Source organism: Drosophila guanche, unplaced genomic scaffold, assembly GCF_900245975.1.
Source record: "Drosophila guanche unplaced genomic scaffold, DGUA_6, whole genome shotgun sequence".
NCBI classification, from domain to species: domain Eukaryota; kingdom Metazoa; phylum Arthropoda; class Insecta; order Diptera; family Drosophilidae; genus Drosophila; species Drosophila guanche.
In genome coordinates, this window is record NW_022995747.1 from 5,672,982 (window position 1) to 5,691,419 (window position 18,438).

At 46.9% G+C, this 18,438-nt stretch overlaps 1 protein-coding gene across 1 annotated transcript; it reads left to right on the plus strand.

Annotated features, from left to right (window-relative positions):
• Positions 1-277: 277 nt before the first annotated feature.
• On the plus strand, positions 278-14,149 carry LOC117582760 (broad-complex core protein isoforms 1/2/3/4/5). The gene is made up of 5 exons (XM_034270723.1): positions 278-1,151; positions 9,705-9,798; positions 9,902-11,078; positions 11,173-11,382; positions 11,489-14,149. The coding sequence occupies exons 1-5, from the start codon at positions 1,085-1,087 to the stop codon at positions 12,971-12,973; spliced, it is 3,033 nt and encodes a 1,010-aa protein (XP_034126614.1). The 5' UTR covers positions 278-1,084; the 3' UTR covers positions 12,974-14,149.
• The last annotated feature ends 4,289 nt before the right edge of the window (positions 14,150-18,438 follow it).

The following is an 18,438-nucleotide window of genomic DNA, read 5'->3' on the forward strand; positions in this document are numbered from 1 at the left end:
AGAACCAAACTTGTAGAAGAGCGCCCGAGCGAGCGAGCGAGCGAGCGAGCTCCGTTCGGTTCGTGCTGTGAAGATGGAGAGAGAAAGAAATGGTAAAAGCACAGACCGAACCGAAGCTTAGCAGCGCACAGAACACATACAAGTGTGTCCATGTGTTTGTGGTAAGCGAAAGCGTCGCTGCGAGAAACGAAATGGAATGGGGCATGAAATTTCTTAGTCGATCTTTGAGGATAAGCGCTGGTTTCACTGTGCGCCGCCGCACAGACGTCGACAGTGGTTCGAGGCAGACGTTACGTTCAAAACGTTCGGCGCGCAAGAATCTCTTCAAAAGCGACACACTGGCCAGCCTGCAAGCAAACATATTCAACAAACATCTCTCTGCGTGGAAGAATCTACAACTCTGCACACACAGCAACAGACAGCGCCAGCGCACTCGTAGAAAGTCCGCCGACTCAGTAACGTCGCGTCTGCGCAGTGAACATCAACCCAACAAGCGGACCCCAAAAAATATACAAAAATTTCATCAGAAATTTCAGTGTGTGCTCCCTACAGTGCGAACAAAATCCGAGTTTATACATCAAAGATCTGCATGCAACATGCAGCATAACGAAATGCCATCAAAATGTTGACTCCTCTTGACTTTGCGGATGGACTTTAGGCTTTCTAATAAGTTCAACTTCCCCCCCACAACCCATACTAAACATCAAACCCAACACACAACAGTTTTTTATTGACCTGAGCGATCGATCCGTTGTCGTCGCGTCTTGTGTTCTCCGCATATCAAAACGGAAAAGTGAAAGTGATTTTTCGGGGGGCTGCGTGTGCGTGAGTGCCACTTGAATTATAAATAAAATATATATACAAATTGCCCACACCGCAACGTACAATGACAACAGCCAGGCAAATAACAACCAAATAAGCCCAGCAAGAGAAAACTATCAAGAAATAAATCAAGCAAGAAACGTCTCACTTTTGGATTAACAACAGCAGCAGCAGCAGCAGCAGCAGCAGCAGAAGCACAAGGCCAATCAGCCAGCAAGGATTTGGACTAACAACGAGGAACTGTGGCAAATTGAAATTGGATATGGCTGCCAACGAGATTATGACACCAACAGTCAATGCTAATTGCCAATACTCCACGAGATATTGTTGTAAGTTGCACAGATTTTGGGGACTGGGATTGGGTCCTACTTAACCATCTTCTAACTTCTACCAAAAACTTGTTCTTTAACTCTCATCACCCACACCTATGTCAGGTTAATGGGGTTCGCTTGATTAGTTGCCCCCTAACCCTTTGCCCTCTTGCAAGTCTGCGCCGCAGAATGCACAGCGAAAGCAACAAACAAACAAGCTGCGAGCTGCGAGCTGGGCTCGTACCAACCTGCAGAGCAAGAAAGAAATTTACAAAACAAAAAGCAAAAACAACTTTTTTATAGAAAGTTTTATATGCCAGCGGAAGGGGTAGCCCGAGCCGCTCAAGCTCATCCAGTGGCAGGCGGCATCGAAGTTGCGAGTCGAGGTTGGAGTTGGTGCTGGCTGCTGGCTGCTTGCAGCCAGTTTGGAGTCTCAGTCTGAAGTCGCAGTCTCCCAAGCGGGCTATCCAATGCGATGCGATGCGATGTGGCTTTTGTCGAGCATCGCCAGTGACTAGCAGCAGCAGCAGCAGCAGCAGCAGCAGCGGGCAGTCGTTTCGTTTCTTCTGCTGCTGCTGCTTCTACAGTGCTGTCTCCCTGTCTCTTTCTCTTTGCCTGACTTGTGGCTTCTCTGGCTTCTGCCGTTTGTACGACACGAATATTAATAGGTGAAAGTTGTTGCTTCGTTTCTTCGTTTTTTTTTCTTTCTTTTTCTTTCTTGCTTGCTCGCCAAAGCCGACGCTGCCTCACTCTGCTTCTGTGAGTCCCTTTCCAGCTGCAGAATTTATGTTTCCTTTGTGCGCCGTTCATTAATTTCTCTTCTGTGGCTATTAAAAGTCGATTTGCCACTCTCCTCTCTATCCGCTCTCTGGAGGTGTCCTGTCAAAAGTTGACCCAGTTTTTCGTAGCACTTTTCATGGCCATGCAAATGGATTTTGATGTCTGATGGCTAAGCCGAAATGAGTGGCGTGGCAGTGTCTCCGTATCCCTTGCCAATTCTCAACACGCTTAGCCTTCAGCTTTGGTTTTCGAAGCAACATAAGCCGTCAGAGTCAGCCAGTCAGAGTCAGCCAGTCAGAGTCGTCTCAGAGTCAGCTTCAGAGTCAGAGTCAAAGTAACAGCTCAGGCAACTGCAACTGCTGCTTCTCTGTTTGTCGTTCGTTGTTTTTGGCATTTCCATTTCCATTTCCATTATAATTAAGGCCTCTTGCATAATCGAGTTTTGTTTACAAACTTTATGCTGTTTTCGAGTTCAATGTCCCAGCCAGCAGACAGCGAAAGACCGAGAGGCGATGTGGATTGCAACAGATTCCTGGGAGACGAAACCCGAAGCGACGCGTGTGGATCTCTCTCGAAGCCGAAAGCAAACTCTCTGCTGGCCCATGTTGCGTATGCGCCATGTTGTCTCGTTTCGTTTCGATTTGGTTTCTGTTTCTTGTTCGTTTTCAATTTTACTTATTGCTTATCGACAAAAAATAAAACCCGCACAATTATCTAGAATGACTCATCGGGTTTTCTGTTGGCCAAATTTCGTTTGCCAAAAATTCACATAACAAGAAAATAGTTTAAATGTTGGCGTTGGCCAAGTATCGCAGGGGGGAGGGAGTGGAGTGTGGTGTGGTGTGGTGTGAAGTGGAGTGGAGTCGTGTGTGGCGTGAAGTGGAGTGGAGGTTGCCCCATTAATACCGTTGGCTGATAAACCGCTACAAATGATATTACCAACAGACGGACATACATCAATTTCTTCAGTGTTATTTCCCCCCGCTGTATCTTTTTTTTATTTTTATTTTTTCCTATTTCGATTGTTGTCGATGTTTCTTGTTTCTGTTTTTCGGTTTTCTATTTTCGTATTCGGCATTATGCAATATCGGACAGACGTTGGTCTGCCTGTATCTTGTACCTTGTCATTCGTCTTGAAATATTTTTGGGAAAGTTACCGCAAGCAGCCGATCTCAGATCTGAGATCTCTGCGCTGCCCAATGTCATTAGCCACTTGTAGCATCTATGCGATTATATCACCTACTCCCCCCTTGCCAGCTGCGTTGCGTGAGTTTTCTTATTCCAAGTTTAGCAGTTTGCTTCCTAGTCCCTGGCTCTACCCTCCTCCTCCTCCTGCTCCATTATGCAACTTTGCTTATTATAAATTCTTTTATAATGTTTGCGTTTTTGGGTTAGTGCTGAAGTTTAATTGGCCGCTGAAACGTGCGAGAAGCGCGGAGTTGCCGCAGAGTAAATTATGTTTTATGCAATCAACACTCTAGAGGGGAAAGACTTTCCAGCGCTTGGCAACCGAAGCAAAGTACTTAAGCTGAAGCTCACACACAAAGCCCTCTAGATTGATCGATTCATGGTTACATTTCACTCTGCTTCAGCTTTGCAATTAATTCGAAATTACCCAAAGGAAACGAGTGGTAGAAAGATACAGAAAGAATCGCAGACGTTATTGTTCGCGCAAACAAAAAGAGAAATATAAATGAGCCATTTGTATCTTTCACGAACAGAGAGACCAAGAAAAAGAAATGCTTAATTTTATTTTTACATCCTCCATTCATCAGTTTCTTTTGCCATTTGCTGTTGCCTTTCTTTCTGCACACAATCTACGACGGACTACCACAACAGTGGCCACTGCCGCTGCTCCCCTTGTAACACCTCTGCGCTCTGTTGCATACATTTTGATTGTTTGAAGTTTGCTGCTCGTTCCCGGCTGCTCGTTTTATTAGAACTTTCACTTTAGGTTTTGCTGCTTCCCCTAAGAGCGGAAGAGTGCCCCGCAGTAGCAGGGAGCAGGCAGCAGGCAGCATGGAATTGAATAATAGGCAAAAAAAGGAGTGACCCACAAATTGAAGAGATGCTGAGTGATTCGATTGGGACAGCCACAGATGAGTAACAGTGGTGGGGGGTTAGAAAGTTACCAAACTAATTTCGTAGCTACACACACGACTATCCCCATGATTTAAGCACAAGTCATCTCATATCGAGTGGATGGATAATTGTCTTAGGCGAGGGCGCAAAATGTTCAAGAAACAAACAAAAAAACCATTTGATTTTTTATTTTATTTTATTTTTGGTGTATTTCGTGTGGGGAAGGTTAAGTTGCTTGTTGTTGTTGTTTTATGCAAGATGCCGCAATTTTAATTTGGTTTTTATTGTTGTTGTAGATATATTTCTCTCTTGGACAAGTTATCTTGAAGTTGGAGCAACAAAAGATACTTTTTTTGTATTAAGTAAATGATTTGGCATATCTTTTGGGGTTTCTTTTTTCTTTTCTTTTGTTTCAAAAGGCGGGGAGGGGCGGGGTGAGGAGTAACTCTGGTCGCTGATAGATCTGAAGCACGTAATGTCTATGCGTGTGCCTGTGTGTGTGTGTGTGTGTGTATGGGTGTACGGGTCTTGGCGGCTCTTACCGCTATTTACATTAACATTAGAGCTTTGGGTTGGCTTTTATTTGCTGTTGCTTTTGCTGCTTTTGCTTCTGACGCGGCGGGCGCAAAGTGAAAGTTTTCGAACGACCGAAACCCGAAGACGAAGCCGAACGGAAAGCCGAGCGCGTGCATCGGGTATGCTCGTACTTTATGCTGATCGTTTACAGTTAGCTAGAGCTCTGTGCCAATACATGATAAGAATAATCAATGGGAGAGTGGGAGGAGCCACTGAAATTAAAAGTGAATTTTCCTTTGCCTCGAGCAGGGTTAGATATTTCTCTACATTTGCATCGCAATTAGAAAATGCAAACAGACAAATGTTGAATATTGTTGCATGGTAAATTGTGTGCCCCGCCTCATTGTTGCACTTTCAAAAAAAATACTCTGAGACTTTGTGGCAAAAATATGCAGCATGCAGCATGCAGCATGACAAACGAGAGGCAGCACACACACACGAAGGAAAGGAAAGGGAAAATCTGTTTGGTAAAAGTTCAAAAAACCTTCTCGCCAAACAATGAGATTATCACAATAACAGCGGGCACACAATATTTCGGGAGGGGAGAGCCTGCTGCTAACTTCCCCCCCAAGTAGCGAATGCATGCATGAAAAGTTCAACGAAAATGTTTCCCAAAGCCAAAAGCAGCAGCAGCAGCAGCGGAAAAGCAGCATAAAACTTGCCAGAGAGAGAAAATGCAGAAAAATAAAAAAAAAACACACGAAGAAAATAGTTTTTCCTAAATTACTTCTGACGATGCGATGTCCATGATAATGACGATGATTGCCAGGCTCGTTATGATGATGTTGATAATGATGATCATGACGTTGCTGGTCATGATTATATGTGGTGCGGAATTTCCACAGTCGCTTAGCGTACATTCAACTGCCACAGCAACTGCAATGGAAAAGCAACAGCAGCCACAGCAACAGCCACAACACAAAGAGAAAAGTCCGCCTGGCTGCAAGAAAATTCCCCAACAACAAGTTACTCCGCTCCGCTCTAAGCCAACGCTCCATCGCTTCACAGTTTTCGTTCGGTTTGGTTTTTATATCATCTATTTTCCAGCTTTGGCAGCGGTGTTTTTCCCCCCGATTTTCCAAGCCTATTAGCAACTTTTGACTTTTGTCTTTTGTGGCTGGCTCCACTCTGCTCTGCTCTGCTCTGACTTTCTTCTAGATTGTTTTCTTTGGAAAAAATCATAACAAATAGGAGTACGCGGTACGGGTACGAGTCGAGTGTTTGCTTTTGCCGTTTCGCTTTGCTTCCACTCCAGACTCATTTGTGCATCATTTGGGAGAAAGTAAAAGCCAAGAATTAAATGGCACTCGCCTCGGTTTGCCGTTGCCGTTGGCTGCCTGTGCCTGTGCCTGGTCGATGACTTGCATGGTGAGTGCAGCCTGAGAGCTGAGAGCTGGTGCTGGCATATGGGGCGTATGCGCATTTTCAATGCTGCTGTTGCTGCTTTTGCTGGTGAAAACTTCGAAGCAAAGTCGAAGCCAAAGGAAAAGGAAATGCAACAGCAGCAGCAGTAAAAGAAAACTGAGCTGGGAAAGCCGCCGTTCGCCTCATGCTTGAGTTTCTTTGGATTTGGCATGGAGATCGGGTTACCATATTCATGCCCAAAGTTGGTGCCTCTCCCCCATGCCCATACCCAAACCCATATCTATAGGAATTCTTGCGTTCCTTTTTGGATTTGAGTTTAAAAATTTCAAGCAGTGCGCCGAAGTTCAGGGTTAATTTTCAAAGGCATACAATCGGGAAAGCGATAGAACTGTCTGCCATCCATCAATGTCGCCCAATGGCCCATATCTCAATCCCAATCTCGAGTCGAATACCAAGACAGCTTCTTGTGAAGCATTAAAGCTGCCCCCCAATCACTTTCAGTACCCGCTGATCGCAGATCGCTGATCGAGAGTAGGGCACGTCAAATGCTTCATTAATTTCCAGAGCCTGCAACGTTGTGTGCCATGCAGGCAGGCAGCTCTAAGAAGAAAGAGAGAGACCAAGAACCAAGAAGAAACCCACACAAATCCTGACCCAATTAGAAATTCTCACGCAAAAGAAGAGAGATGCAAAAGCAAAAGAAAAGAAGCAAAGCAAAGCAAAAAACGAAACGTCACGGTTAACAATTCCACGTTTAATCAAACAAACAAAGAATTAAGCAAGAAGAAAGAAGAAAACTTGCCATCGTATCGTATCGCCTTCACAAGTTTTCGTTTCTATAAGAGCCACGAGCAGGGGCCTGGGCCTCAGTCTGTGCCTCAGTCTGTGCCTCAGCCTGTGCCTCAGTGAAAGAAAAAGAAAAGTGCAAGAAGCCAAATAAGCGTGGCAAAAAGAAAGCAAGCGAAACGAAACGAACCGCAACAGATAGTCAGAGCCAGCACAATGGAAACCGGGCCCCAAAGAAGCTTACCAACTATCCACAGCCAATAACCAAATAAATAAGCAACCAAGCGGCCATACGCCAGCAGCTAACAGACATTCTAAGCAGTTATCGTCCTCCAATGACAATAATACATGAAATTCTAGAGTTGTCAAGGCAAAACGTTGACTCAGAATTGTGTCTGAAGATCCCAAGAAAAAGTATGAAACCCTCTGCCAAAAAAACCTTCCTTCTACGAATCAGTATGTGGGCGATGTGTTCATAAAGATCCCCAAAAAGCGTAGAATTGTGTGCGTTGGGAGCAAGCAGTGCTGTGGCGTAAAAGTAGAACCGGTTCTCGTTGCACGAAAGTGCTCTGGCTCCTCCAAAAACGGAAGTGGACACAGAGCACACAACAGACACTGTAAAATAGAAATGGAAAGAGAAGGAGAGGGAGAGACAGAGGCAGATAGATGCAGCGGCAGATAAAGAATCCCATCAGCATGCAAGCAGACAGCAGCAACAACAACAGCAAGCATTCAACTGCTTGTTACTTCTCTGACGACTGCTTGCAGCGACTGCTTCGTCGACTGCGACTGCGGCAGAGACGGTGACTGTGTGGCTTCGCTTCGTCCAAATATAGGCCAAAAGAGAAACTAACGGTAAACGTTGTTTCTTCTGCTGTAGCTCAGAGACAAGACAGACCTATTGGGTTGTCTGTTGTCTGCAAAAGAAGCAAAGCAGTGGCAGCATCACAGCAAGAGCTGGCGCTGCCGCTGCTGCTGCTGCTGCGGCTGCTATCGGGGATTTGGGTTACATAAAAGGGCGCAAACGGAAAGTAGAAACCGAAAGAAGCGAGAAGAGAAGGCAAAGCAACCAACCCAACCACTCACTCACTCACGCACGCATACATGTGATCGTGTATGTGAGTGTTGGTATGGGTACGCACAAAACTTGTTGCAAAGAAAGTGAAACTTTTCGTGAGCGCTCCACCACTCCACCGTTCCTCCTCGCCCCTTGCCCCTCGCCAACGAATGATCTCCGCTCCCAAGTTATGGCTCTGTGTGTGATTGGAAGGGGAACGGTAACGGGGAGCGTGGAACTTGGAACCTGAGCATGTCACGATCAATGCGAGCGAGCGCGCGCGCGTAGAGAGCAAACGCAGAAGGTTGAGGTTGTTTTTGGCAAGCCAAACGTTGTTGTTGATTGCCTGCTTTTGGCTTTGCCTGCGAATATTTTTTGTTGTTGGCTTTGCTTTGGCTTGTTATGCTTTTCGTTTTCTTACTGTTAACGATCGCATCGCTCTTTTTTTGGGTTGGGCTAGGTTATAAGACTGTTAAACGAATCGAATGGGGGCTTGGGAATTGCTCAACCATCCAAAAGATTGATGTCAATCTAAGTCTAAGGTAAGGCCCTTGCCTTGACATCAACCCAGACAGATCCGCAGGCAAGTGACGAATCAAGTCTTAGCCCCAACCAAATGACCCAGGGGCAGGGGGCAGTGCATATTTCTCCAAAATTTAGAAAGTACCCCCACCATCGATGGCATCTCTTGGCAGCATTCTTTAGCTCTGCTCTGTTCATTTTCGAACTGTCTATAGAATCTGAAATGACCAAAAATGTTTTTATAGTTTTGTCTGTGGGCAACAAGGGAAAATCAAATCAAATCAAATCAAAGCAGTGCCGCCTTTCGGTGTGTGGCTGGGGCTCTTGTTCACTCGTAGATCCGGCTTCGACTTTAGACAATTTTCTCTCCACATCTTCACATTGAAGGCACAACGAGGCAAGGTAGCAGCAGGCAAGGCGCTTGTGCGACTTCTTGGACGATGCAGTGCAGCCAGCCACACAAAAAACAAGAAACGTGAACAAGAAATACCAAGAGAGGCACCGAAAGCACCGAGCCAGAGACGAGTGGAAACGAAAAAGTGAACGACTAGAAATTACGGTAAATACATAAAGAAAGAAAGAAAGACGGGGCGAAGAGTGGAATAAGCGAACGTCGTCGTTGCCAGAGTCGAGTCGTCGTCGTCGTCGTCATGAGCGAAAGTGAAATCTGCTAATGAATTCTTCAACGTTGAATAGTTTTCAGTCATTATGGACATTGTTGTTGTTGGCAAGCATGTACATATATACATATGTACATATGTATGTATGGATTATAAGCCATGTAACCTGGTGGAGGCTTCCCCTGGAGCCAGTGCCATGCTCATCTCCAATTGCAGATGGATGAGCGAGTCAAGAGCCTGGTTGCTGCTGCTGCTGCTGCTGCTGGTTTTAGGCTTTACTTTTGGCTACATTTTCAGTTTCAGTTACGATTTTTGGTCTTTTGGGTAAAAGTTGATAGATACGTTATAGCAATTAGCCATACGAACGGGCAGTCATACGGGTATGGGGTACGGGCCAAAACAGGCCCACCGTCCATCGATCCGCTGTCAGACGATTGCCATGCTGTGTGATTATCCCCCCACCCGACTCCACTCCACTCCACCCCATCCGATTCCGATTGCCGACTTTGGACTGCACTCTCGCGGGTTCATTGAAACCTTGCTGCTGCTGCTGCTGCTGATTTCTATAATTTGTTGCCGCTGCTGTTATATGGCCAAGAGGTCTTAAGCGGCCTAAACTTGAATTGCATTTGGCAGCAGGTGGAAAGTTGCAGCAGCCTCTGCGAGATCATTGCACCCTGATATCCCTGTGCCCCGTCCATGGCCAAGGCTCATTTTCCACTATTCTTATACAATTTCTGTAGACCAATTTCTGATTTGTATTTCGATTCTCTTTACTTGCAGGGGAAGCAGAAAAAGTCAAATCTTTGATCAGATTACGGGCGGAGCTGTCGCCCCTGTTTACGGGCAAGCGAAATGCCTCCAAATATGCTTGGGCGTAAGTAGACAAACAACAGACAACGCAATCCATCAGATACGTATCTGATTGCATAACCACGGTATAACGGTATAATTCACTCTCCATTTCCTCTAATCTTCAGCGTGGTGGAACGGGAACTCAATGTGCCGCTACCACTGTCGAAGATCATCAAGAAATGGAACAATCTCCTGCAGGAGTACAAGGCAATCAAAATGTCGGAGGAGCCCAAGCGACGGGAGTGGCCCTTCTTCACCCTGATGGATGTTTACTTCAGCGACCAGGTCAACGATCCCTCGCTGCGTCTCTTCTCGTCCACGAAGACATTGAAGGAGACCCTCGACGACAGCGTCTTTGAGGATGATCCAATTATCGCCTCGGCCATTGCCGCAGCCACCAGCGGCGCCTACATGGACATCGATGAGCTGATCCGGCGGCAGAAGGAGCGCGCCGCACAGGCTGCCGAGCGGAAGCTGGCGGCAGCTGCCAGCGGAGCCGCTGGGGATTACAAATACGAGCTGAAGCCGATGCTGCCCAACAGCAAGTTCAACAGCAACAGCGAGATGGTGAAGCTGTCCAAGAGCGTGGACGATCTGTCCATGCAGCAGTACAAGATCAAGCAGGAGCTGATGCGACAGCGCGAGCAGGAGCAGCAGGAGAACATGGTCAAGATCAAGCAGCATGCACGCCAGCAGCAGCAACAGCAGCAGCAGGCACAGCAGCAACATCATCAGGCCCAGCAGCAGGCACAGCAGCAGCAGCAGCAGCGATTCATGAGCCACCAGCCGGCCCTGTCGCCGCATCCACATCGCATGTCGTCCTCGTCGACGCCACCGGGTCTGCAGCACGCCCTGCAACAGCAGCAGCAGCACTTGCTGCAACAACAGCAGCAACATCTGCAGCACCAGCTGCAGCAGCAGCAGCAACAACATCAGCAGCAGCAACAGCAACAGCAGCAGCAGCAGCAGCATCACCATCAGCTCGCTCATCCCCATCAACCGCCCACGCCGCGTCCCAGCTCGCCGCCCACCACGGCGCAGCAGATCCACATCACGGCCACACAGCATCAGGCAGCACAGCAGCAGCTCCACCAGCAGCAGCAGCAGCAGCACCAGCAGACGCACAAGCAACAGCAGCAGCAGCAGCCGTACACAGATCCCAACACCATCGACCAGTATCTGCTGTCGTGGAACAACTTCCACGGCAACATGTGCCGCGGCTTCCACTCCCTGCAGAAGGACGAGAAAATGGTGGACGTGACCATTGCAGCCGGCGGCAAGATATTCAAGGCCCACAAATTGGTAAACAGGCGGCACACACCCAAGAACTCCCGCACTCACACAATGTCCTTTCTCTCCTTTCTCTCCCGCTTCTCTCGTTCTCTTTTCGTTGCAGGTTTTGTCCGTTTGCAGTCCGTACTTTCAGCAAATCTTTCTGGAGAATCCATCGAGTCATCCCATTCTGCTGATGGCCGACGTGGAGGCCAGTCACATGGCCGGCCTGCTCGACTTTATGTACAGCGGCCAGGTGAATGTCAAATACGAGGATCTCCCAGTGTTCCTCAAGGTGGCCGAGGCCATGAAGATCAAGGGGCTGCACACAGAGGTAGGTATGGGGTCTGAAGTCTTGGGGTCTGGGGTCTGGGGTCTGGGATCTCTCTGCCATTATCCACGCTGCCATCTAAACGCAAATGGAAAACTTTCACTTGCAGAAAAACCTGGACAGCGATGCCAGTGACATTAGTTCGCCGCATGAGAGCGACGGCACCGAGTGCCGCTACGAACGGGGCACACACAGCGTCAATATAACCAGCGGACATGCCGCTGGCTATGCCGGACAGCCGCAGGCGCATCAGTCCTCGCCTTCACCGTCCCTCAATGGCCCCAACCGTTGCCCCACACCCCTGTCCAGCGGTGGTGGTGGAGGAGCCAGCTATGCCGGCTTCCGGGATCACATCAAGTCGAAGGCAACGCTGGCGGAGACCTTCATCAAGAATCTCAATCGCAACAACAACAACAGCAGCAGCAGCAGCAACTACAACAGCAACGGCGGCAACATCAATCTGGCAGAGTCCGAGAGCAACTCCTTTGCCATCCTGCAGGCGAACAGCAAGAAGATGCTGGACTCGGCCCGCAAGCAGCACAAATATCTGGCCAAGCGCAAGATTCTGATGCACTACAACACGGAGGTGGGCGGGGAGAAGCGGCTGAAGGAGATGGAACGGGAGCGAGAGCGTTATCCGAGTGCCGAGCAGCATGACGATGCGCTCAATAATAACCACAGCCACGCCCATGGACAGGATAGCGTCAACATTATGGAGCCCATAACGACAATTGTGCCACAGACACCGCCGCCAGCGACGCACAACAATAGCTTCAAGATACGCCTCGTGGAGAGTCATCATCTGACCAACAGTGGCAACAGCAGCAACAACAACAACAACGAAAGCAGTGGCAGTGGCAGTGGCAACAACAACAACAGAAACTGCCACAATGATAACAATGATGATGATGATGATGAGGAAGCCTTGAATCTCGTACAAATCCCGAATGCAAATGGCAGCCGGGCCCGCCCACAAACCCCAACACGCTCAACGCCCACACCCACGCCGACGCCCACGCCCAGGCAGACGCCCACGCCGGACATACAGCTGATAAAACGCGAAGTGGAGCACGACCTATCCGGCGAGGCCAGCAATCAGAACAATGGCCATGACGAGGAGCTCTCCGGCTATGAGCGCAAGTACGACGACAACAACAACAGTCGGGCAATGAACATGGAAACGGATTCGAACAACAACAGCAGCAAGCAATGTGGCGACACAGGGAGCAACAACAGCAACAACAACAATGGCATAGCTTTGGCTTTGGGTAAGCACAAGCTGCTCAGTGCGATCAATCGGAGCCTGGAACTGGAGCAGCAGCAGCAGCAACATGCCGAGGAGCAGGAGGCGGAACATCACAAGAACAACAGCAACAGCCATGGGGAGCACGACAACGATGACAACAACAACAACAATCACAGCCAACATTTGGATCTGAGCACCATCAAGAACATAGCCACTGCCGAGATACTGTGTGGTCTCAAGAGCAAGGTCCTCAAGCTCGAGGAGGAGCAGCGCGAGCGGGAAAGGGAACGCGAAAGGGAGCGTGAAGCCTGCCGCAATCTCAACTCAGAGATCAAAAATGCCGAATGACAGTCGCTAATCACCAGCAGCAGCAGCAGCAGCAGCAGCAGCAGCGGAATATAGTTAGGCTTTTATCCCCAGACATAGAGTAGGGATATATAGTAGAAGGAGGGATCTTCCCGGAGTATGCATTTGATTAAACATTTAAACATAGAGAGAGACACACAACATCCAACATACAATACCATTTACATATATATAGAGAGGGATCTATGTATTGTATGCTAATTATAGTTATTTATTATACCATTTAATATCGTTAATGTAATTATAATGAATCCCCCCACCCCCCTCAAACACCACCCACACGCCCACATAAATACATACAATGCATTGGTTAGTTTGTCCCCCAAAACCCCTCAACAGCACCACAACCAACATTTTACAGTCCCCCTAGCCGCTAAGACTCACGGAATCATTAACGTATCGTATCGTATATCGCATCGTAGTGGATCCCAAATGCTGATGAAATTACAAATTTATTTTTAGCACTTTTGGAAAACTCTGGCCCTGTTGCAATACGTGTTAAGCTCATGTTAAACATATACATTTAATAATATATCCATCGATGATAACTCTTATGGTATGTGTGTAGGAGAGTAGTATAAATATGACCCCTTTCGATTTTCAACTTCAGTTTTTACATTATTTATACCATGTGTATATCGTACTATGAATGTATCTCAACACCATGCATATCCACATACCCCCAACACTCATATTCACACACAAACTTTCGCATTACTGCACCTTAACTTGTAATACTATAAATATATAGTATAAAAGAATGACATCCATTGGGCATCAGTGTTCGGATGAACATGATGCCATTTACAAAGGAAGCACAACAACAAGCAAAAGAAAAGGAACAATATATGTATCTCGTTTTTAGTTTTAACTTGCCAAGACACCCCTTTTTGAATGATAATACAGAGAGTTACGTACCAGCGAGTAACCTTCACCTGGAAACGGTTCCCGCATCTTGTTAATTGTTTTAAATGCCCCCAAATGTGGCTGGAACGGAACCAACTTTCCTTCCCTTGCACCACATTCTACCATAGCGCAGGCACATCCATCGCATCCATCGATTAGGGATATCATCGCCTGCCTGAATCACAATCAGAACTCAACCGTGCACAGCGTAATTCGTACAATTTATTTATTCAATTTATTTACATTTGAAAAATTTGTGTAATATTTTTTGCTGTTGAACATTTTTTTATTGTAAAAGAATGAATGAATGAATAAAGAAACCCGACACATTCAATTTGATTTTCAATGATTATGGTGGGGTGTGCGTTCCACTAGGGATACGCTTTTATGGCATCATCTAAATGTGGTTCTGTGGTGAGAGCTGAAAGAATTTCCCCAAGAATAAAGGTGGGTATGTACTGGATCTTACTCTATCTGCATCTGAACTTCATAATTCATTCATAATTATCAAATGTTAAACTAATTACTACCGATCTTCTGATAAGAGAACAAAAGCTAATCGAAGTCTAAGAGAAAAAGAGAGCGAAAAAATATCATCTGCCATTGCGACTTTCTAGAGGTTGAACGCATCCTATCTGTCCATTGATCTCCTTCCCTTCGGCATTGTACAGTTCCCATACGCTCGCTCTCTCTCTCTGCTGGTGTGAGTGAGAGCAGCAGCTCCCTTTCTCTCAATGCGTCAGCGCAGTTCTGTCGAAAGTGAAAATGGAAGAAACAAAAACGGAATACATTTTGTGTATTTCGTTGGTCGGCGGGCGGGGGCGCGCCTTTTTTGCCCTTTCGGGGCAGCAGTTGTAATTGAAAACTACACACGAAGGACGAAGGCAGGGCCGAGAGAGAATAGAAAGAGAGAGAAGGTCGTGACAAAAACTCACGCTCGCACACATGCACAAAAGAGAGGCGATTGGCTGCAAGGTAGAATGTATTATGGGGTGCATCCACTAGTTTGAGTTACCAAAAATAAAGATTCCGGTCAATGATGTATGCTTTAAGGAGGAAATAAATATCCGTCTAATGAAACGATATAACTATGGCCTGATTATCATTATTCCTTTCTTAGCGGTCCCTCACCAATGATATTATACCCTGCGCTCCCATGTACCCAAGAGAGAGCAAAAAGAGAGAGAGAGAGTAAGAGAGAGGGTGGAAAACAACCGAAACCATCCTTTTGAATATTTCTACGATGGTTGGTGCCCGTCGTTCCGTTCCGATTGTAAAAAGGCGAAAACGTCACGAGAAAAACCGGTTAATAAATTATTGCTAATCGAACGGTAAAATGAACAATAAAATAAATAAATAAATATGCCAAAAATCGAAAAGGTCGCATCGTACAAGAAGTGTGCACGAAAATGGCCCAGGAAGTGGCTTAATCCGTGAAAAACTCAAGTGAAATGGTGAAAATTTCAGCGATAGAACGTTTTTTTTTTCCACGACTTTCCTTTCTCCATTGTTTTGTGGGCATTCGAAACTGCGCAAAAGACTGGCCCCGGCCCTGGGCCCTGGCTTGTCCCTGTCGTGCTGGGTGCTGGATCCAGGATACATGGCACGGATGTGAAAAGTTTGTACATGGCACAATATGCGTGTGCCACACGATACAGAAGAGATGCCCAGCGGATGGCGGACACAGAGGGACGCGCTGCCACATTGTCCACAGGAGCACCCCAAGGGATACGAACGAGAGAAGAGTTCAATGATTCCCTCAATTAAAAGCGCATTAAATCCATCTTAGAATTGGGCGGAACACCCCAAAAAAAAAATTAAAAGGCTGCGGCAGTGAAGGTGAAGACGACGGCGGCCGTCGCCCTGAAACAGGAACAAAGCGAAAGCCGCGGCAGCGACAGCGGCAGAGCGGTAGTGGCAGCGGCAGCGGCAGAGGCAGCGACAGCAGCAACAACAATCTGCCCTAGCCATAAATGAATTTTACGAATTTCGGTATACACACGACAAATGCCGACTAGCAGCAGTACGAGGATGAGGATGAGGAAAAGAGAGAAGCAGAAGAGAGAGAGAGAGCCAGGAAGGACCCGTACGTACCGTACGATGATGATGATGATGATGTTGCTGTTTGGTAAAAGGGTGGGTGGCATCGGCATCGACAAACGGCAACGGCAAGCCCAAAAGTCCGTCTGCGATTGTAGTAATATACACGCACACACAGGACACACATAGCAGATGGCGTGTAGAGAAAGAGTGCCAGGAAGAAGTAAAATAAGGGATGGTCGGTCGTTCGCCTGCTCACTCTGTGCCATCCATACATACTTATATTTGTTCGAATGTGTATGCCGAGAATTGTACTATTTGGACGACTGCAAAAACTGCAGCAGACGCGGCAACAACAAACACAACACTGGCCACAAATCAATCAGCCCGACTGGGGAAACACCCTTGCTGTACAGTGTACATATCGAGGGATACATTTGCAGATACATAAATGCGCATTAAATCAATGATTTTGAATATACGCTAACAGTGAATGTAGTAGAGTGTCCCGAAATATCTTGGATACTTAACAGTCCCCTCCTCGGCTCCTCTCGCTCAACACAAATTTAATGTGAAAAATTCTTCGATCTTCCCCCGTTATACTCTCCACTTGCGGAACGGACCAAGAGAGAGAGAGAGAGTGAGTGAGAGAGAGTGGGAATGGTGGTTGTTGCCGTTGTCTGGTCCTGGGAAGGGCATGTTAAGGGTGAACACTCCGTGCCGTACACACACACACATGCATTGACGCACTCCGGCATAACGTACGGCACAACCAGACATCGTAGAGACGTACAGACAACAGGCAACACAGCAGTTAGACTGGTTGGCAGACATTTTAGCGGCCGGCAGCAGAGGGCGGTGGTCGCAGTCGCAGTCGACGCTGGCGTTTCACACACACACGCATAGAGAGGGCATGCATTGTACATCGCGGGATGCATATGCAACATGCAACGTACATATTTCGGCTACTTAACCTACAGAACACCAAGAAGGATACAGAAAAAACTCAACTGGAACGTAAGAAATATCGCAAGAAGCAAGCCGCAACGGAGAAGGATAACGACAGCAGTGGAGTCCTGCGCGAGCCGCGCAATCGGACACGCGCGCATACATACACACAGCACAAGCATACACACAAACACACACAGACACAGACTAATTTAATCCTCTAGTTCACTCGAACTCAGGCTCCACCTCCCCCCCCCCCCCCCCCACCGAAGAATAATTTGAAAGGCCGGAAATAGGAAAAACTACAGCAGGATACAACCCAAACACACCCACAAACACACACAACAGCCACACCGTATGCATGCATACGAAAGCCGCTTATGTGTTACGTTATTTACTTTACGTCGTGCGTTGATGCCGTATGTAAATGACGTTATTACGCCCCAAAATCGTCTTTCGTAGCCGCCGGTTGCCGTTGCCGCCGCCACAGTTACGTGAATTGCATTGAAGTCCGTGTTGTTTGGTGTGTGCGTTTGTGTGTATGTGTGTGTGTGTGTGTGTGTGTGTGCGTGCGTGTCCGGCACTTGGTAACCTTACTTTCAGTGTCATCAAAAATGGCTGAAGAAAGATATATTTGCATTTGAAGCGTATCACAGCCAGCTTTGATGGGCATTGCAATGAGCAATCGATTGCAGTTTCGTGTCCACAAAAAAAAGTATCAAAATGCACCCTGCGCCGGCCTGTGTGCGTATGCAGAACAGCCCGAGCCACAGCCCCAGCCCCAGCCCCAAGTGCCCAACAAGTGTTCGGTACATCTTTTTCGAGGCAAAAAACGAAAAACTCGACCGTCATCCCATACTTACGTAACCCATCAAACGGTTGTGAAATGTTGCACTAGCAAAATCATATCACAGCCATTTTGATGAGTTTCGTGTGGATGGCAACTACGACGCGACACGACGCAGCATCGATCTGGGCAGGGCAGAGAGCAGCAGGTCAACAGTGGAATGGAAAGCATCTTTCTTATACCATGTCGTTAAAATGTTTGTGACCTTATGTACACTTAATCATATCACAGCCATTTTGACGAGTTTGGGTACAGAAAACTCAACATAGAATGCCCCACCACCACCAGCCCCTCGACAATTATTAAAATTATTTTGCAGATACACTCTGGAGGATGAGGAGGTTCCCCCACAGCTGAATATAACCTGCCAAAAGGATATACAAATCTTTTATATTTTTTGGTTTTTTTTTGTTTTTTCTCCTTTTTTTTTTAGTTTTTGTTTTTATTTAAATTTATAATAATTGTTACTTTTTATAATCTTTTTTTTTCATTTAAGGAAACTTGAAGGTTTACAAAACAAAACAGACCACAACAGATGCTTATTGATCATACGAATTATAATCGAACTGCTTGGATGACGGGGGGCAAAGTATTGTAATAGGGTTTGTCTTACTTCATTTTGGTTGTAAAAAGGACAACGGAGGCACTCAAAACCCAGAAAGAAGCCAGGAAGACACAAGATCCTACAATATCCTGTGCCCCTCCC